Genomic DNA, 19754 nt, shown 5'->3' with positions numbered 1-19754 from the left:
AGATCAATAGAGGGCGCTATAATCTGTGTCAATAGAGGGCGCTATTTATCGAACGTGAACCGTACGTCAAAAATTGTGAGTAAAACAAGATTATTTCCCAAATAAATACTCAATTCTATGGAAGCATTTAGTTGGAAATGATTGCTATAAGAGTAAGACGTTCTTAACAATCGCGTAAATTTCGTCTGTTTCTGATCAGTTTTATCTGTGAATTGTTGATGTCGTTTTGCCATGTTTGCTAATGCTAATTGCTGATTGCTAAGTAATGCGGGGGGGGGGGGGGACAATTGAAAGGCGCATCATAACGATCAAGTGAAAAAAAGCAGTATTTTTAGACAGGGTGCTTTCCTTTTTATAGCTCCATGCTTAATTAATCTAATGCCTTTTGATGAAAACAAAAATGTGACACAGGTAGGCTAAACGAAAAAAAGGTTGCAACCTGACGCCACATTTTTCTTCATATAATCATCTCATTGAAGGTCATGCAGGTCAAAAAATGATGCAGGGGTGTGAAATTTCAGCTTTAAAGCTGATTTCACCTTTTTTTGTTTTGGATTTCAGAAATTGTACAGAAGTATATAGTCCGAGTAACTTGGACCCAACTTATCGCCTTTTTTAACATTTGGACATGGTCTGGCGATAGTAAGGTCCAAGCTAATACCGAGACCTAGACAACACAGTCCCAAAAACCAACATTTTCCAACAAAAAACATCAGATTTCACCTTCAAAACGGCCTCCAAAGTACTAGATATGTCACCTGAGGTACAAGTAGACATAGATGATTAAGATGGTTGTACTTAAGTTTACTTACGATCCGGAAAAAAGTGAAATTTTCCGTTCAATTCTGAAGACCCCCTCTGCCTAGGTTGTTGTTGTTGTGCTCACGTTCAAAACTGCATGATAATAGCGTCTGACCTCGACCTCATGCAAATGTCGTGACGGCGCGCTTGCGCATAATGCACTGCATGCACGGCAGATTCCCCTGCGCCGCGCCAACTGTTTCCTGATGTAGAGCGCCAGCCATGCGCCTGGCTAGCGCCTGACTCCTAGGCGTACCGCGAACTTACACAGCACTCTACATCAGGAAACAGTCGTCGGCGCGGCGCAGGGGAATCTGCCGTTGCATTATGCGCAAGCGCGCTGTCACGACATTTGCATGAGGTCGAGGTCAGACGCCATTATCATGCAGTTTTGAACGTGAGCACAACAACGACAACCTAGGCAGAGGGGGTCTTCAGAATTGATCGGAAAATTTCACTTTTTTCCGGATCGTAAGTAAACTTAAGTACAACCATCTTAATCATCTATGTCTACTTGTACCTCAGGTGACATATCTAGTAATTTGGAGGCCGTTTTGAAGGTGAAATCTGATGTTTTTTGTTGGAAAATGTTGGTTTTTGGGACTGTGTTGTCTAGGTCTCGGTATTAGCTTGGACCTTACTATCGCCAGACCATGTCCAAATGTTAAAAAAGGCGATAAGTTGGGTCCAAGTTACTCGGACTAAGAAGTATACATGAGATTTCCGAAGTTCAGTTTTTTAACACCTTTTTCAGCTGTTTTCAGCTATTTTTATCAGTGGTCACTCACACCCCTGATCAGTGGCGTAGCCGTGGGGGGGGGGGGGGCGACAGCCACTTCCACATACGTGGAAGTGGCATCAGGTTGCAACATTTTTCCAGGTAGGGATGTGGGGGAGAAACAAGCCCCCACCCTCAACACTCCATGCCTGTCCTGACCCCTTGTGCCATCCCTTCTAAAGAACTATGACCAAAACCATTGTGTTGTGCTGCCCCCCATGCTCCAAAAATGAGGCCTTCCCCAAATAAATTCCTTCCTCTGTAAGTGGCCCCGAGATACACTACTGAAAAAGAATAGAGATTGTATTTATTCATTTTGGTTTTGAACTTGCTTGGCTTGTTAATAAATGTTCAATGAGGCATCACTGGTGGATCCAGAATCCAGATTTTATGGAAGGAGGGGCCAAAAATCCAAATTGCAAGATTCTAAGTCACTATCAAGTGTATTTGTTCCATTAAAATTTGTTTATGATGTGATTTAATCAGGTTACACTGGGCTGAATCCGGGGTCATTTGATGACTGGGTGACCAGAAGAGCAGCAGAGCAGAGACACTAACAGCAGCAGTGATACCAGGGGCCTCATCCATCATGTAGCAGTCACATCAGAGAGGATGCCCAAGACAGAGAACGGAGGCAAGAGGAGAAATGCAACTTCCAAAGGAAACTAGAAGAAGAGCACGTGAGGTATCAGAGGAGACACTCAGAATTACTCCAGCAGAAACTCCTGCCGGATGGTGACCCTCTTGGCGTGAATGGTGCACAGGTTGGTGTCTTCGAAGAGGCCGAAGAGGTAGAATTCACTCGCTGAGCAGCTACAACGATGTACCAAGGTGTTGTCATAGCACACAGAGATGATGACCGAGGTGCTGACATGTGACATTAGCTGGGAGGATGCTGCAGGGCTGAGGAGGTTTGTACACTCCCAGCAGCTGCTGTGGCATCCGGACGAATTCCTGCAGACTTTTGATCCCACCTTGAATCAAACCGTGTGCAATTCAGACTGTAGTATCTCGCTACCAGTGCAATCACTGTGTTTGGACCATGGACTGAAACCTTCAGCTTTGTGTTTACCAAGTTCCATTAATCTGTTAAATTGGCAGCAATGGGTTTCACTAAAATGTCCATGAAATTCGTTTTGTGCAATATTCTACTCCACTTAAATAAACGACAATATTTGACATCCCTTTTTGGTTGATTTCATTCAAAAGTGCACTTTTTAAACATTATTTTAAAATTGTCATGCTTTTCTCAACAACTGGGGGTGCTGTTGCTGTGATGTCATTCCAAAAAGACACTGTTCAGTTTAGGGGTTTTCTGTTCAAATATGAAACCAAAAATCTGCTCATTGAAAACATTTGTGAGAAAATATTGCGCTTACTGCCATGTACTGACACAACAAATCACCAAAGAAAAGAACATTTACAGCAGCAAAATATCTAAAATTCTGGACAGCTTTTTGTGCCGAAATAGCTGTAACATACAGGTTTCTTCCCGGAATGACATCACATTTTTGCTCATGAGTGTGGTGATTTACATTAGCATGAAACCAAAAAGGCATCAATTACCCTTAAAAATGGCACCACGAAATTTGAAAATAGGCTAAATAAGACACAAAGGTGCATTTTTCAAGGACTGCATCACAAACTACTTTGCATGAGCCCTGGAATATGAACTCAACTCAATTATCTCTCACTTGGATGAAGAGTCTGACAACAAAATTGCATTTTTTATCTCCACTCTGCCAAAATGAGAACCAATCGAGTAGAATTGTGAACTCTGGGACCAGCTTTAGTACTTTGCCTTGTCTTCCTTAAACAGCTCAGAGAATCTTCTAAGTGCTTTGAAGAGCTCCTTGTGCAATTCTAATGGCATGTTGAACCCTAACCACCCTAACTCCATCAAAATCCATCCCCCCATTTTGGTGGATGTTGGGGGACTGTGTCCAGAAGCCTGGCGTGAGTAGATTCTGATGGAGTATGATGGATTTGGGCCTAATGGTCTGAAGCAGTGCTAGGGGTATCCGATTGATTTTGCCTAGCTTCCTCTACTGCTATTGTGATAAAAGCCATGTGTAGCAAGTCCATGAATGCCAACACAGTTTTGTATTAGACGCACAGTGATTGATTGATTTTGATGGAATTGGTCCAGTTCCTAGTAAAAGATGTTAGGGTTCAACTATTTGGTTATAATACTGTATTATGAAGTATGTAAAGTTTGGATTTTAAAAACAAAATAAAGTGTTCTTTGACAAGCAAAACATATCTTCAAATGTCAAATCAGAGATGACTTTGTGTGAAGATTTTATATATAAATCTTTTTATATATTTATTTGGGGGGGGGGGGATGAAATAAATTCTGTCCTTCAAATGTCTGTGCCCAAAATTTCTCTCTTTATCTGATTTTGAGAACACATATTTCACACATACTTAGACAATTTCATGTTAACATTTTTGTTTTTGGACGGGAAAACTTTAAAAAAATATATATATATATAATTTAAAATAAATAAAGTAACATAGCTGGGAATTGAACCCGGGACGCCTGATTGGGATTCCTATGCCGTACCACAAGAGCAAAACCCTTTCTACTTAACTTGGCGTTCTATATAATTATAGCCGTAATATAGGCTTCTCAGTAGCTTGCCACGTGTAGGCGCCGTACGCATGGACGTAACGTACAGTCTGATAATGTTAATACGAGTTTGATTCCGAGATTTCAGTACATAAAAACTGATTCATTTGATCAGAATTTGATTGCAGAAGGTTAGAGGGTGTGAACTGAATTAAAACGTGCGTTTCAGTGCACTCAAAGAGGAACAATACGTGTTTTGCACGCGAAACACGCTTGTTCAACGGATGCAGGGAAGGCCATTTCTTTTGTTAATTTCCTTTGTTGAATCTGGCGTTAACAATAAAATGTTTCCATTGAGGCGAAAGGATTAAACGCCGCTATCTTTTTCCACGCTTGAGTGCATCTGAATGGGTGTTTTTCAAGCGGAAAATCACAAAATACAGCTCTTATACAGCATTTTAACCTACATAATGATACTTTTTGAAGAGGAAATTGAAAACTGAACAAAACTGTAGTTTCAGAATGCAAAAATTCGCCGTATTAAGAGAATCGACATCGAATTTTTTGGTTGTTCCAAGCAAAAACTTTCCGATTTCCAACGTAGGTGGCGCTATATATATTTTCGCTCACTAGCATTTGGCTTGTTGCGCCTGGGCCGCGGCACTGACGCCCATAAAAGGGGAGGCGGGACACTTTCTTTTGGAGGAGGGGAGGGGGTTGAAAGGGTTTAAGCCTCAGCGGACGTTAATTCATATTTTATTATCGTATTATGATATATGCCTGGGTCTAACAAATTATAATTGTTAGTGTTTTTAAGCGAGGTATAGGGGCTTATTTCAATAAATAATGCTAATGAAATTGATGTTTTTAAAACGCGGTCTCACAACCAGCTTCAGAATATTTTAGGCCCTGAATAGTGGGAGTTAATAGCAGGCTTGATATGGGGCCATGTTCAGCTTCAAAAAAATTAATGAATTAAATAATGTCTGTATTTAGGTTTGGTGTTCTAACCCTTAACCCCCCCCCCCCCCCTCCTAAAAAAAAGAAAGTAGGAAAACACGTGTCCCGCCTCCGTAATTGAAATTGGCGGCCCGGGCCAAATTCCCGGCGTGAGGCACGCTGTAATGTGAACGAAATTTATATAGCGCCACCTACGTTGGAAATCGGAACGTTTTTGCTTGGAACACCCAAAAAATTCGACGTCGATTATGTTTGAATTACACTAACATTGTAGATAAATTATGAAAAGAATAAATGTCTGATAAAAATGCATTGTAATGGAACGTTCTTTGTGTCATTTTCACTTTGTTGGTTCGTCTCCAGTTTAATATGATATTTGTGAATGTAGCATATCCATTTCAAATTATTATGAGCATTAAAAATGAAATAAAAACAGTTTGGGAAGTGGTTGTAGCTCTGTACTTGATGAAGCCACATGGACAATTTTTTTTTCAGTTGTGCACAAATGTAGGCACTTTTTTACTACATAAATAATGTGGTTTTTTTTGAAAAGCAGCCACGAGCTGTCGTTTCTAAAAGACCACTCATTTATTTTCAAGAAAACAACTCCATCGCCCCCAGCGGTACGCGCAGTAATATTTACCGCTAGGGGCGACAAGAAAGGTCGCCCCTAGCGGAAGTTCCTCTGGGGGCGACAATAACGGTCGCCCCCAGCCGTACAAGCATTAATATATACCGCTATGGGCGACAATATCGGTCGCCCCCAGCGGTATACCGCTAGGGGCGACAATAATGGTCGCCCCCAGCAGTACGCGCGTTAAGATATACCGCTATGGGCGACAATATCGGTCGCCCCCAGCGGTATTTCGCTAGGGGCGACAATAATGGTCGCCCCCAGCGGTACGCGCGTTAATATATACCGCTAGGGGCGACAAGAAAGGTCGCCCCTAGCGGAATTTCCTCTGGGGGCGACAATAACGGTCGCCCCCAGCCGTACAAGCGTTAATATAAACCGCTAGGGGCGACAATAATGGTCGCCCCCAGCGGTACGCGCGTTAATATATACCGCTAGGGGCGACAAGAAAGGTCGCCCCTAGCGGAATTTCCTCTGGGGGCGACAATAACGGTCGCCCCCAGCCGTACAAGCGTTAATATAAACCGCTAGGGGCGACAATAATGGTCGCCCCCAGCAGTACGCGCGTTAATATATACCGCTAGGGGCGACAAGAAAGGTCGCCCCTAGCGGAATTTCCTCTGGGGGCGACAATAACGGTCGCCCCCAGCCGTACAAGCGTTAATATAAACTGCTAGGGGCGACAATAGTGGTCGCCCCCAGCGGTACGCAGGTTAATATATACAGCGCCACCAAACGGGTACAACGTTAGTTTGCTTCAAAATCTAAATATTCATTTATTCAAATTAGTGCTGAAAAGGCCAAGCCCTGGGACTGCAAAAGCTGAATGAAATGGCGTCTCCAGCTAATACCACACACCACGTGCTTCTTACGCCGGGTACTAGGCTTGTTTACAGGCGTTTTGCCTATCTCCTTGCGAAGCACACGTGCATAGACTAGGCAAACAAAATAAGAACACCGGTTCGACGGATGCAAGGGAGTCTATTTTCTTTGTTAATTTTCTTTGTTGAATCTGGCGTTAACAATAAAATGTTTCCATTGAGGCGAAAGGATTAAACGCCGCTATCTTTTTCCACGCTTGAGTGCATCTGAATGGGTGTTTTTCAAGCGGAAAATTACGTATTACAGCTCTTATACAGCATTTTAACCTACAAAATGATACTTTTTGCAGAGGAAATTGAATACTGAACAAAACTGTAGTTTCAGAATGTAAAAATTCGCCGTATTAAGGAAATCGATGTCGAATTTTTTGGTTGTGCCAAGCAAAAACTTTCCGATCTCCAACGTAGGTGGCGCTATATATATTTCATCGACAGTGCAGTCACTGAGTCAAACAAGTTATACACCCACAAATTAGTTGAGGAGGGACACTGTCTTTTTTATGGAGGGGGAGGGGGGGGGGGAAGGGGGAAGGGGTTAAACACCAGATATAATACAGACATCAATTCATAAATTATTTGTTTCTGAAGCAACCATGACCCCATATTGATCAAGAGTCTCACTAGTTATTCAGGATCTACAATATTCTGAATTGGTAATGAGGCCGCGTTTTTTCAAACACCTCTATGATGCACGTGTAGTATAATATGCACGAATACTGCAGTTTGCTTCATAAATAGGCTACATAATTGAATGCACTTAATTTCTATTTTATATATATCCCCCTCATACCCCCCCCCCCCCCTCCGTCCAAACAAAATACAGTTTTGTAACCCCCCCCCCCCTCCCACTTATCAACTCCGCCATACCGTGATCACGGGTCGCCGGTCCCAAGCCAACCCACATGTTCCCCTACGCGCGCACAAAACTGATAAAATAACTATCAATAATAGTAGTGTTACATTAATTCTCAAACAATATTTCTGTAATGCCAATAGGTCTGTCACGGTACTCTCAATACGTCTGTACCCTTCCCCCCTTCCCCCCAAAGAACCCGCCGACCCCGCCCCTTCCCGAGGTAAAAGTATGCTGTGGCAATTGCCAGTTTGATTTTCTCTGACACACGTGGGAATGAAAAATGTTTAGCGCCACCTACGTTGGAAAGTGGAAAGTTTTTGCTTGGCGCAACCAAAAAATTCGACATCGATTTTCTTAATACGGCGAATTTTTGCATTTTTAAACTACAGTTGTATTCAGTATGCAATTTCCTCTGCAAAAAGTATCGTTTTGTGGGTTAAAATGCTGTATAAGAGCTGAATTTCGTGATTTTCCGCTTGAAAAACACCCATTCAGATGCACTCAAGTGTGGAAAAAGATAGCGGCGTTTAATCCTTTCGCCTCAATGGAAACATTTTATTGTTAACGCCAGATTCGACAAAGAAAATTAACAAAGAAAATAGACTCCCTTGCATCCGTCGAACACACGTATTCGTCCATGTCCTATTGAGCTACACGTGCACCATAGAAGTACTAGTTCTAAACAGCCTGTGAATAAGACCAGCGCATTAGTGTTGTTGCGAGCTAGCGACGCCAAACGGTGTTTTTTAAAACTCGGCCTCATTGCCAGCTTTAGAATATTTAACGTCGTGCTCTTGCTCATTAAATCCTCAATAAGGGGTCATGTTCAGCTTCAGGACAATTAAATCACCTTAATATGGGACAAACTTAAGAGTTTATTTTCTTGTAGTGTGGAAATAAAAAGATTCCTGAAGATTCTTAAGCCTAATACAGCCGATTGATCGAACCCGGAACGACGCCGAGATTTAAAAAACCCAGCCCATGGTATTTAGCCTTCAGTTTCAGCAATAATTTACATAATATGAATATTATTAGCGCCATCTCTTGACTTGGGATTTTGATTATGTTCTCATTTTTTGAAAGATAAATATCAAAGTTACTCGTTTTCCTTAAATCTCAGTGGTCCAAGAACTGATTAAATTTCTTAGTTCAAGTTGTTCCTGTGTGGAATTGGTAAAGCCATGCACGGATGATGTAAAAAAAAAAGCCCCAAAATGCGCGAAAAATGGGAGAAACAAACAAACAAATTAACTGTCCACATCACTGTTAATCTTTGTGCATTCAATTTGAAGTTTGTTTTTATTCAAATCAATTACTTTTTTCAAATAACAGCATTTAAACAATCAAAATAAATAAAAAGAAAAGCCGATGATTAACTTAGATATTCCTCTTGAAACGAGATAATTTCAGACAAAATCTGTGAAGGATAGGAAGTATACGTCTCAACAGATTTCTGTTTTACAAAATTGTATCTGCACATGCATGTACTGACAATTTAAACCCTTAGATCAGTGACCATGTTTTGTTCAAACTGATCGTTTGCTGTTGATAAATTGGAAGTGGTCTTGGAAAGACTGTTGCATCCTGACGCCACTTCAGCCGTTGGGTACATCATGGAGCTATGTACAAAGTCTATGGAGAGTCAAACATTTTTTTAAAGTATGTCATTGCAAAACTGCAAATGTTTCTCAGTCCCAGACTCATGTCTTATCATCATTTTGGCAATGACTGACATTAATCGAGATAATATGAAGAAAAAGTTGGCGTCAGGTTGCAGCATTCTTCCTGTCCCATCTGGAAGTGATTCACACATTTACTGGATTGGTTAATTAATGATAAGGCAATTCAGTCAAAATTCTGAATGCTGACCTTCAACTTAATGCTTTTAGAATAAAATTAAAAGCTTTGGCCAAATTAGGCCTTTACATAAAAATAATTGTTTTAAATTTAATTTAAAATTACTATGAGCACGTTTATTTCAAACCAACACTAGGTTTTAAGAGAACAATGAACTCTTGTGATTGACTTGTCATTGACTGAATAACTTGATTGACATGTCTGTAATAGCCAAGCTCACTGTCTCATCTCTCATCAACAAAGCCACAGCAGGAGCGGATCCAGGAATTTTCGCGGGGGGGGGGGGGGGGGGGGGGTTCATCAGCAAAAAAATCAGAAAATGTAAACAGGTTTTTTTCTCCGGACACTTGGCCTCCGGAAAATCAATAGGGGGCACTGTTCAAATTCAACGATTATTAACACTAGATTACAGAATGGTGTACCGTATTTTAAACAGGCAGACATTATAACAGTTTAATTTTTGGGGGGTGTCACAGCAGGGGGGGGGGGGTTTCAAGTTATTTTTTAGGAATTTGTATGATCATTTTTTTTGGGGGGGGTTTTGACCCCCCCCCTCTGGATCCGCGCCTGCACAGGGTATGAGACCTCTCCTTCTTTAGTCTAGTAATTACTCAATCTAAACCTTAACTAAGGGAATAAATATGGCCTTGGCAGGTTTTAACAACAAGTACATTTTAAACCGGCTAAGGGCTGTCGGCTTGGGCCATTATCAGCGACCAGGTTCCTAGCCCGCTTTAAACATACTTGTTTAATACTGGCCAAGCACATATTTATTCTCATTCATAAATACTCTTCGTTCAGAAAGTCAAAATAAGAACACTACTATAAATTTCCAATGATTTTGTTCAGCACTTCTACCAAATGTTTTGTGAAACATCCCACTAGCTCATTTAATTATGGTATGTGCCTCGTTGCACCTGGATGGCCAAATAGGGAGCGAAGCCAGAATGCAGTGCAGACAGCTGGTCCAGATGGTCAGGATTCCATTCACAGCAGCAAGACTGTTCCCAAATCGCACCGCTAAATCCTGCTCCAAGAGTCCAGCCCAACAACGGCATAAGAACAGGAAGAACTGGTCAATTGGTTCAAGGTTTTCAGTCTCCATTGGGTCTTTAATGGCAACCCAGGCACCTGTCCTTAGCATTCTGGGTTGTAAGGCCTGGAACGTGTTCATGAATTGCTCATAAGTATCAAAGCTAGTGTAGAACTCCATCATTTCAGGATCTTTGGAGAACCTGGATGTGTCAAACCTCAGAGCTCGTAGCTGTTGATTCTCAGCTGCCAATTGTCGGATGTGAAGCACAGCAGCCTGTGACTGATCACTTGTGGGTGCAGCATAGTCATGATCAGGATGAGCAGCAGGAGAAGCAGTCGAGCTATCAGAATGTCCACACCTGTCCAAATAAATTCAACCAAAATGTCAGATTACAAAAAAGTGAGCATTGCTAGCAAATACATCCAACGGGCGGTCAAATAAAACCTATTTTACATGAGTTTCCAAACAGCTCACAGAGCTGACCATTTATCTGTCCAAATCTGTTTCAGTTTTGTCATTACCAAACATAATGTTACTCATCAAGTGATCATTCTCGATTATTCTCGGACGGTAGTGTCAATTATAACGACAGTGATTATATTTCATTTTTTTAGTTGCATTTCCTATGCTTTCAACAAATTTATTTGTTTTCCTATTAATAAATTTTAACTATTCATAAGATGGAATTCTGCGTCGGGGTGATGTAAATCAATGTTAGGTTTGCCCTTCACCGACGTATAAACACTGTATACTCAGTGTGTTAACTCCCGAGGAAAGCTGAAAAAATCACTCGGGTGGGACTCGAACCCACGACCTCAGTCCTGCTTTCTAGTGCAGATGTCTTACAACTTGACCACCGAGCTTACGGGATTGGTTGGCTGGTTCAAATCTAATGTACATGCAGCAGCGGGTACCACATGCAACTATTCATAAGATGGAATTTTGCGTTGGGGTGATGTTAATCAAAAGTAGGTTTTTAAGTTTTTAATTATTTATTCCAACAAAAACAATTGCGTTTTTTTCTTTTTTGTATGTCTAGTCTGCAACCCTCTGAATAAAAATTTTTTGTTTTTGTTTTGGGGCACAAACAGATCGGCTTTGCGAGCAGACAGACTCCGGGTCTGACATTATCGGTACATTATGCATCATTTTCACTGGGCGACATCAGTTTGTAGCGGGGGTTTATAGTCCCAACAACCGGAGGGACAACTTTATACAACACTTAATTATAACGTCTACATGGGCTAACTTGTCCCAATCCGTCTATGCATTATGCCTGTTTGAAAATGTTAATAAAAGATACTGATTGTTGGACGGGTAGGAACCAGCCTACTACGTCTTTAAAGGCTTATTTTGATACGAGTACCAATTTTGATAGGAAATACTTAGAATTTTTTTTTTTGACTCTCCATAGACTTCGTACACGGAAAGATTTCCATGTACAAAGTTCACTAATTTTCCTCTGTATTGACTAACAGGCCCCCAGATAGCAATTTCATGTCATCAAAGTCAATTTGAGCAGTGAGAAAATACAAGCATTTTCTTAGAAAACACTTCGAATTTTTCAGTCCAATCTCATAGGGTTTGTACACAGGGTGTTGAGTGAACTTCGTATATGGAAATCTTTCCTTCGTACACAACCACTGAAGTACAGTTCTGGAATTGGCACGCGGTCAGCAAGAACATGAATGAATATCACTATCAGAATCATATATGGCATGTATGGGTGTCGGACGCTTCGCCCCATTTCCACGTCGCCCCATGTCACTTCGCCCCTAACCACTTCGCCCCATCCCCACTTCGCCCCATCCCCACATCGCCCCATCTCCGCTTCGCCCCATCCCCACTTCGCCCCATCCCCGCTTCGCCCCATCCCCACTTCGCCCCATCCCCACTTCGCCCCAGTAGTATGAAAAAGGTGAAGGCTAGTCTAGGGGTGCAGACAAAATAAACTGCCAAAGACCCCAGTTAATAAATGCTCCCAATTCTAGAAATTCAGGAAAAATACAAACTCTCTGATGTGGTGCTAGAGACAGATGAGAGATCCCATTCAGAGACGCCTCTCCTATTGGCTTGTGAATAAAATCATCAGCCGCTGGATTCAAAAGAATCCGTAGGTATGGGTCAGTGAGTTAAAAGGAACTCACTGCCTTGAGGAAAATGTTCCGTCAAAATTTGTCTGATATGTGTCACTTACAACTTCATTTAGATGAGATTGGTTCCTCCAAGAGTGAAATTAGGATGTCAAAGGTATTGTCGTTCTCAGATAAGTGGGAGACGGGTTGGTATAGCCGGGTTGGGAACAAAGTTGGATCTTTTACTTCAAGCTTTTTTCTCGGTAGGGGAGAGCCTAGCCCGACTGCGTCTGGCCGTACAGTACTATCGCAAGCTCTGTAGTACGGCCAGACGCCCGATGCTTCCACAGAGACTGAATTTTTTTGGCCGCCGATGTAGCGATTTTGCTACATCTTTCGATCGCGATTATCTTTTCATCCAGGACACAAATTTCCAAAGTTAAGGTTCGTAGGCGTAGAGCAACTCATACCTTTTCGAAAAAACGTTCTTTGGTCTCAATATTTTCATCCATCTGGCCACAAGACGAATTTCAGTCATCAGATTCCACAAATATCGTCCCCCATGCGATCCCCCATGCGATTTCAAAATGGCGGCCGCGCTGTAATGTATGCATTATGCGAGCGCGCTTGGGCAAGATAATGAATATGCATCATAGTTTATGACGTTTGCCAGACACTCAGCGCGGCTGGCCATACAAACACGAGGTCATGAACTAAATAATGCATATTCATTATCTTGCCCAAGCGAGCTCGCATAATGCATACATTACAGCGCGGCCGCCATTTTGAAATCGCATGGGGGATCGCATGGGGGACGATATTTGTGGAATCTGATGACTGAAATCCGTCTTGTGGCCAGATGGATGAAAATATTGAGACCAAAGAACGTTTTTTCGAAAAGGTATGAGTTGCTCTACGACTACGAACCTTAACTTTGGAAATTTGTGTCCTGGATGAAAAGATAATCGCGATCGAAAGATGTAGCAAAATCGCTACATCGGCGGCCAAAAAAATTCAGTCTCTGTGGAAGCATCGGGCGTCTGGCCGTACTACAGAGCTTGCGATAGTACTGTACGGCCAGACGCAGTCGGGCTAGGGAGAGCCTAGCTTGAGAGGTTGGTTATGAATTGTTCATTTGGTGATGGGCTAATTCTTTTCGTTGGTTAGCAATTAGTGAATCTGTTGAAATTGTTTTTTTTTAAGCCAAAAAAATAGATGAGATTTTTTTTTTTACATTTAACGGTTGGGGCGAAGTGGGGATGGGGCGAAGTGGGGATGGGGCGAAGCGGAAATGGGGCGAAGTGGGAATGGGGCGAAGTGGGTATGGGGCGATGTGGGAATGGGGCGAAGTGGGGATGGGGCGAAGTGGTTAGGGGCGAAGTGACATGGGGCGACGTGGAAATGGGGCGAAGTGTCCGACATTCGCATGTATGGTGCTACTACAACAAGGAAATTGTCAGGATTTTCCCGTAATGTTGTCTGCATACTTTACGCCGGAAAGAATGCTGCAACCGGCCTGACGTGCGCCACTTCAGCGGTTGTGTACAAAGTCTATGGAGAGTCAAGATTTAAGTCCAACATAAAATTAAAATTGGAAATGTTTCTCAGTCCAAGATTCATGCCTTATTTTTTGCAGTGACTGTGGCGTCAGGTTGCAACATTCTTTCCTTTACTCCTTCCAGCTAATTAGAGCATTACCTTTTAGAAAACAACTAAGCAGCACATGGAGGAATAAATGGCAGCGCAGCTAGCAGCTCAGACATCAATTTGACATTGGCACAGCTCAATGTTTTGCTGTCTTGTCAATCGTTACCTTTGACCCAGGTCAAAGGTCAACAAGTGCATTAATCAGCTCTCCCGCGCACCGTACCGGTGTTGACCAAAGATCCCAGGCACCCAAAAATAGGGTTTGCTTTTCAGCAGTTTTCCAAATATAAACAAACGGTAATTTGCCCGCCCAAAAGAAAATTATGTGAGTGCTCACCTGCAACAAATTCCTTTTTAAGACTTTATTCACGTCTTAGTTTTTGTGATTTCCCATCTGCTGCTTATTCATAATTCATAATGTCGCGTTTTCCTATTCTGTCGTTCTAAGTAATTTGAACAGAACTGAAACGAACAAATTGAGCAGATTACCCTATCTTATTTTTGTTACCGGTACTCCGGTGCAATATTTGGATAATAATATTCATTTTAAATACTGCATTTTGCAACAACCCTTAAAAAATCCCTGGAAAAAATCGCTCATTTTTATTGAAAAAGAAATAGAAAAGGTTACGCAATTTCAGTTAATTGGATTATGTTATGAATTCACTTATTTGCTTGTTGTCAGATTTCCACAAAGTGCAGCAGGAACAGGTGTAATTGATTGCCCAACACACGGATCATTGGTTGACACACCCCAAGGTCACTTCCTTTCCCTGATTGGTTATATTCCCACCACTCACGCGTCACCTTACCGCTAATAAAGTCACGTTTGTTACTAACCGCATTCCTATTGGTTAAAAGTCAGGACGTGATGAATAAACATGAGACGGTCAATTACACAGTATGTCATCAATCACGCCAGCACACACTGTAAAACAATATTGATGAAGACGGTCGATAAAACAATGCGCACGTCTTGACACTGCCAACAGAAATTGTTAAAGAAAAGAAAAAAAATCAAGGATATGATAACCCGGAGCAAATGCTTGTCATTTTTCAGTTGGCGCGCAATCATGGCGCATCTGAACGTGTGGTTTATTTTGCTTCTACTCGCTACAGCAGATCGGGGAAGATATCGACGTAGGAATGGCAGGAGACGAGGGGGCGGAATGGGAACGGTGCAGGGCAGCTCGACCGAGGGGGTAACATCACCCGATGATCCTGAAAGCGATGCAGAAGTTGGGAATGCTACTTGTAGAAATAAACTACCCTCCGGTAAGACACGTATTGAAGATAAAACGGTCGAAACCGGCCTAATTAACAAAATCAGTTCGATTGGGTCGCTCTTCTTTTAAAGCGCAGATCTAAATTGTGGCGCCCAAAACAAAGAAACGAACAGACGTTTTTTAAAGCTGCTCTTGATCTCCGTACCCCATGCTATTGTCGAGTTTTAAACCACAGAATTATTTTTCTACTTACAGTATGTAATATGTTTCTAACAATACAGGTTTTCAATTTAGGATATAAAATACTTTGCAAATTTCGATTGTTTGCGGCACTACAATATCGCGGACGGAACTTTTTGAGAGTTAAGGGCGATAAGTTAAGTATGTGCAAAAAAATAAATAATAATAAAACACTTCGGGGGGGGGGGGGGGGGGGAAGCAGACACCCAAAACAGAAAAAGGTAGCTTTTTGTTCGTTAAAAGAAAACTGCAAATTAAAAAGTTGTTTGGATTAAAAAAAAACCTCAACTTTATTTAAGAACAGGAGAGCAACTTTAAAACATTTGTTTTTAACGTCACATAACAAAATTCAATCGGTTTTTGCTTTTCTTTTTGATTGAGGACTTCCTTTTCATATCTACTCCAGGCTTATTTGTACAGCTGAAGGAAAAAAAGTTTTTTCCTTCAGGTTTGTTATTCCTTATATCGCATTTTTCTTTAATACAAAACTTATTATTACTAACAGCTGTAGTCCCATGGATGGTTATTAACTGATTCTACCAATAAATTTCAGGAAACACATGGTTAAATATATACCCAATGACACAGCTCTTTCACAAACTTTTTTTTTCTTCTTTAATTCTACAAAATAATGTCTATATTTCTCACAATCCTTGCCCTTTAAGAGAAGCATTTACAGCTGTTTCCACATAATATTTGCCAAAGTTCTCGATGTACCACTTATATGCAGTCAATTCAGTCCAAACACTCATGGCGTGTTCAACATCATTTCTAGAAATGAAAATCAGTGGAACTAACGTTAGGGGGTTTGGACAGGTGTTGTGGAGGGTAACATGGATGGAGAGAGAGGCATATTTGCAGAGGAGAACCGAGTCAAGAGAGAAACACTCAAGGGGAAATGTCTCCATGGAAACTCAGTATTTATGTCAATTTTGTTAATTCGCTGGTGTTTACTGTGAAACAAAACCTCTCTCTATGCGTGTCTGTGTATCGGCACCTGCCACTTTTATAAAGAGGGAATTAATATAGTCTTTGAAAGATTGTTGATTTGAGGGATGCGCTCTGAAACTACTACAGGGTGTCCTGAAAAAAATGGCGTATGTAAACCCCTCCATTTTTGCTAATTTACAGCCTTTTGTAAATCCAAAGATATGTTTGAATAACGGCAAAGCCAAGAAACCCATTTTGTGCCACTTTCTGCAAAGCAGTCAAATCAGTATAGTCCTAGTCTAAAACCAAATCACTTTACTGTTAGTGATTTTAACATTTTTAAGCAGAGTGTACAATATTTATTTATATTTAATTGAACTCTTTCATTGAAGTTTTAAAGAAGTAAACCTGTCTGTACTATTGAATTGTTTCTACATAAGAACAAAACCCTATATTGTCGTGTGAATGGAATGTTTGTCTTACACCCATAGGGATAATCTTATCAAAAAAGCCATACTGGCACTGTCTGATCTTTGAAGCACTGGCTTCCTAAAAGTGGCATAGAATGGTTTTTTTGGCTTTGCGGTTATTCAAACATATCTCTGAATTTACAAAAACAATCTTAATTAAACAAACGGTATTCTCAAGCTAAATCTGTAACCTTGAAGATCGTGTAAACATTTGCAAAAATTCCAGTTGTAAATTGGCAAAAATGGCGGAGTTTACATGCACCATTATTTTCAGGACACCCTGTATAACAATTTTAAAAAATGCTTATCTTTAAGCACCATATACAATTTTGCAGAGCGTCTTGATCACAAGAAAGTGTCTCTTCAATCTGTAGACGATTAAATTAGTTTCAATTCTTCGGGGTAGAGTATGCTGATGCTAATTCGTATATTGTTTGGGTACGAAATCTTCCGATATAGCAAATAAAGAAACACTGTTGTTTGGAAGACCAATTACAGGCCAAACGGGAGTTACGTTTTTGGGGGAGGGTGTTACAACATTTAACTTTCTTTCGTAATGAATTCTAAAATGAACAGTTTAAAACACCTGAAAGTCTAGTCTGATAATATTAAATATTTACAATTATATCAAAAGTACGTAGAAGGGTAATATTTAACAAAAACATAATAAATTTTAGTTTCAAAATCAAAATAAAAAACATCAAGCTGTCAAACTCACTGATGTGAACTATGAAGAACATGAAAATATTCACAAACAATGTTTTTTTCAGAACTAAGCATTACCTTTGAAAAATGTAAATCAATTGGTGAAAATAGAGACAAAACATCATAACAATAAATGCCTGGTAACCCTCGATGGAAGTGGATTGCTGGACACCCCCCTCCTTTTTTTTCCCCGAGCTAAGGGCCACCCCCAGTCTCCCACCCACATAATTCACCCCCCACGGATCCAAGGTTAACCATGATTGTTAGTATCGGCAGCCTGGGCCCATTCCAACCACCTGCTACATCAAGTAATTACAGGACCTTATTAGGTGACTGGTTTCACAATACACAGTCAAATATCAATGAATTTTAATATCAGTCTATCCTGCTGGTTGCTTAAGCAGCTTTCACCCCAAACAACACATCACACTTTCAAATTAATATTCTTGGCTAGAATGGGTGATTTTAAACACAACTGGATTTTTAAATCAATACTATACTGACATCATTCTTCATTACGTATATGTTGCCATGATAACTGTGTCAGTTTTTTGGGGTCCTGTATCAGAAAAGATCAATACAAAAAAATGATTTATTTAAAGAGTATGCAATGTTTCGTTCATGAAATATATATTAGAAGGTGTATAACTACGAGGAAATATTTAAGGAAATAGCAACTTCCAATAAAAAGGGAGAGAACCAATGTATCTTCTTCTTTTTTATAAAATCAATGATTTGTGTCCCCTTCTTTGGGCTGGAATATTTTGGACTTTTTAAAGTTACCAACACAACACCTATAAATGTTTTAAAAGCAGCAAATGAGTATTCTGTAACATTTTCATGGGTTGAGTTTCTTCTAAAGTAGTTGCAATTCTACCAGGCCTATACACTACATCTCATCAAAAATGGTGTAAATCAGTGTCAACAGGCCTACAGTATTTAGCAATATGTTTTCGTAACAACAATGTATATTTCATTGTCATGTTTCAAATTCAAATAAATAGTTATTATAGACCCTTTTATCTAAATATGTGGCAACACCAGGATTTCCTTGATCAATTTATGAGAGCTGATAATTTTTTTTTCTCTTTGTTTTCTCTTAGTGAACCACACCAGGATTTATGAGCTAATCTCGTCAAACGCGATAGACCTGGACCCATTTGAATTTCCACTTCACCTAAACGGTTCATACTCCAGAGTAGCAGCAATCCGAACTGATGTTTGTCCTGGCAATGTTACCTCATGTTTCCATGGTTTCAGCATCTCTATGTGGCTGCTTGCCAACGATACGTCAGTCACTGATGAGGGTGTGTACTACCTCTCTAGCGGAGCTCAGAGAACAGAATCCTGTGGGTTCTACTTTCGTCTTGATTCAGTGAACTCTGACCCCAATGGGTCAAGGGTCGGTGTCTTTGACATTGCTGTGGCAACCGCAGATACTCTGTGGAAAGTGCGTTACCAGGCCAGAATGTCAGTGAAGTCACATGTCATGATGTCATGGGGACCCGATGTCGGGTTGGATGTGTACATTGATGGTATCTGCGCTGGTAACCCTGACACTGATGAAGGATACCAGCGTTATCCATTGACCAACTGCTCAGACGATCCATTCCAAGATTTGTACATCGGTGGAAGGAATGACTTGGCTAGTGGCGGGTTTGCTGTGGCTGACGTTGGAGAACTTATCATCTGGGATGCTTGGAAGAACCCCATTGACGTCTACAATCTTGAAAAAGAAGGTAAGTCTGTTGGAAGACAAAACAAATACGAGCTTAACCTTTTATTTGTAAAATCATGTTTGATTCCAATCATCGTAATTTCAACGTGTTTTATGCTTAACCATTCCTGGGAAAAATCCACACAAAAAACAAGACAGCCTCAAAACTCCAAATCCTGACAAATTGGTATGTCCGACCAATCAATTCTTTCCATGGAATTGGTTCACACACAACAAATCCCAAAACAGGATTGCTAAAAATTCGAACATTAGAACTGAATTTATGTTGTATAAAAAACTTGTCCCTTTCAGACTTTCAGCCTAATAATTACATTACTTTCTACATAAAGTTTTCATAACTATTACCAA

At 40.7% G+C, this 19754-nt stretch overlaps 2 protein-coding genes across 2 annotated transcripts; one reads left to right on the top strand and one right to left on the bottom strand.

The window, feature by feature from the left end:
* Positions 1-10142: 10142 nt before the first annotated feature.
* Positions 10143-14942, bottom strand: LOC119735054. Its single transcript, XM_038208746.1, has 2 exons — positions 14938-14942; positions 10143-10733 (listed from the first exon to the last, which is right to left on the bottom strand). Exons 1-2 carry the CDS (start codon positions 14940-14942, stop codon positions 10226-10228), a joined length of 513 nt encoding a protein of 170 aa, XP_038064674.1. The 3' UTR covers positions 10143-10225.
* A 228-nt stretch (positions 14943-15170) lies between these two features.
* Positions 15171-19710, top strand: LOC119735053. Its single transcript, XM_038208745.1, has 3 exons — positions 15171-15372; positions 18736-19407; positions 19706-19710. Exons 1-3 carry the CDS (start codon positions 15171-15173, stop codon positions 19708-19710), a joined length of 879 nt encoding a protein of 292 aa, XP_038064673.1.
* The last annotated feature ends 44 nt before the right edge of the window (positions 19711-19754 follow it).

Source organism: Patiria miniata, unplaced genomic scaffold (assembly GCF_015706575.1).
Source record: "Patiria miniata isolate m_02_andy unplaced genomic scaffold, ASM1570657v1 HiC_scaffold_28, whole genome shotgun sequence".
NCBI classification, from domain to species: Eukaryota; Metazoa; Echinodermata; class Asteroidea; order Valvatida; family Asterinidae; genus Patiria; species Patiria miniata.
This window is presented reverse-complemented; position numbering and strand designations above follow the sequence as displayed.

Bases quoted from the DNA above. Each gene is read 5' to 3' on its own strand.
- LOC119735053 (XM_038208745.1), top strand. From the start codon at position 15,171: ATGGCGCATCTGAACGTGTGGTTTATTTTGCTTCTACTCGCTACAGCA. The intron at 15,373-18,735 runs GTAAGACACGTA...TCAATTTATGAG, and splicing joins TAGAAATAAACTACCCTCCG to AGCTGATAATTTTTTTTTCT.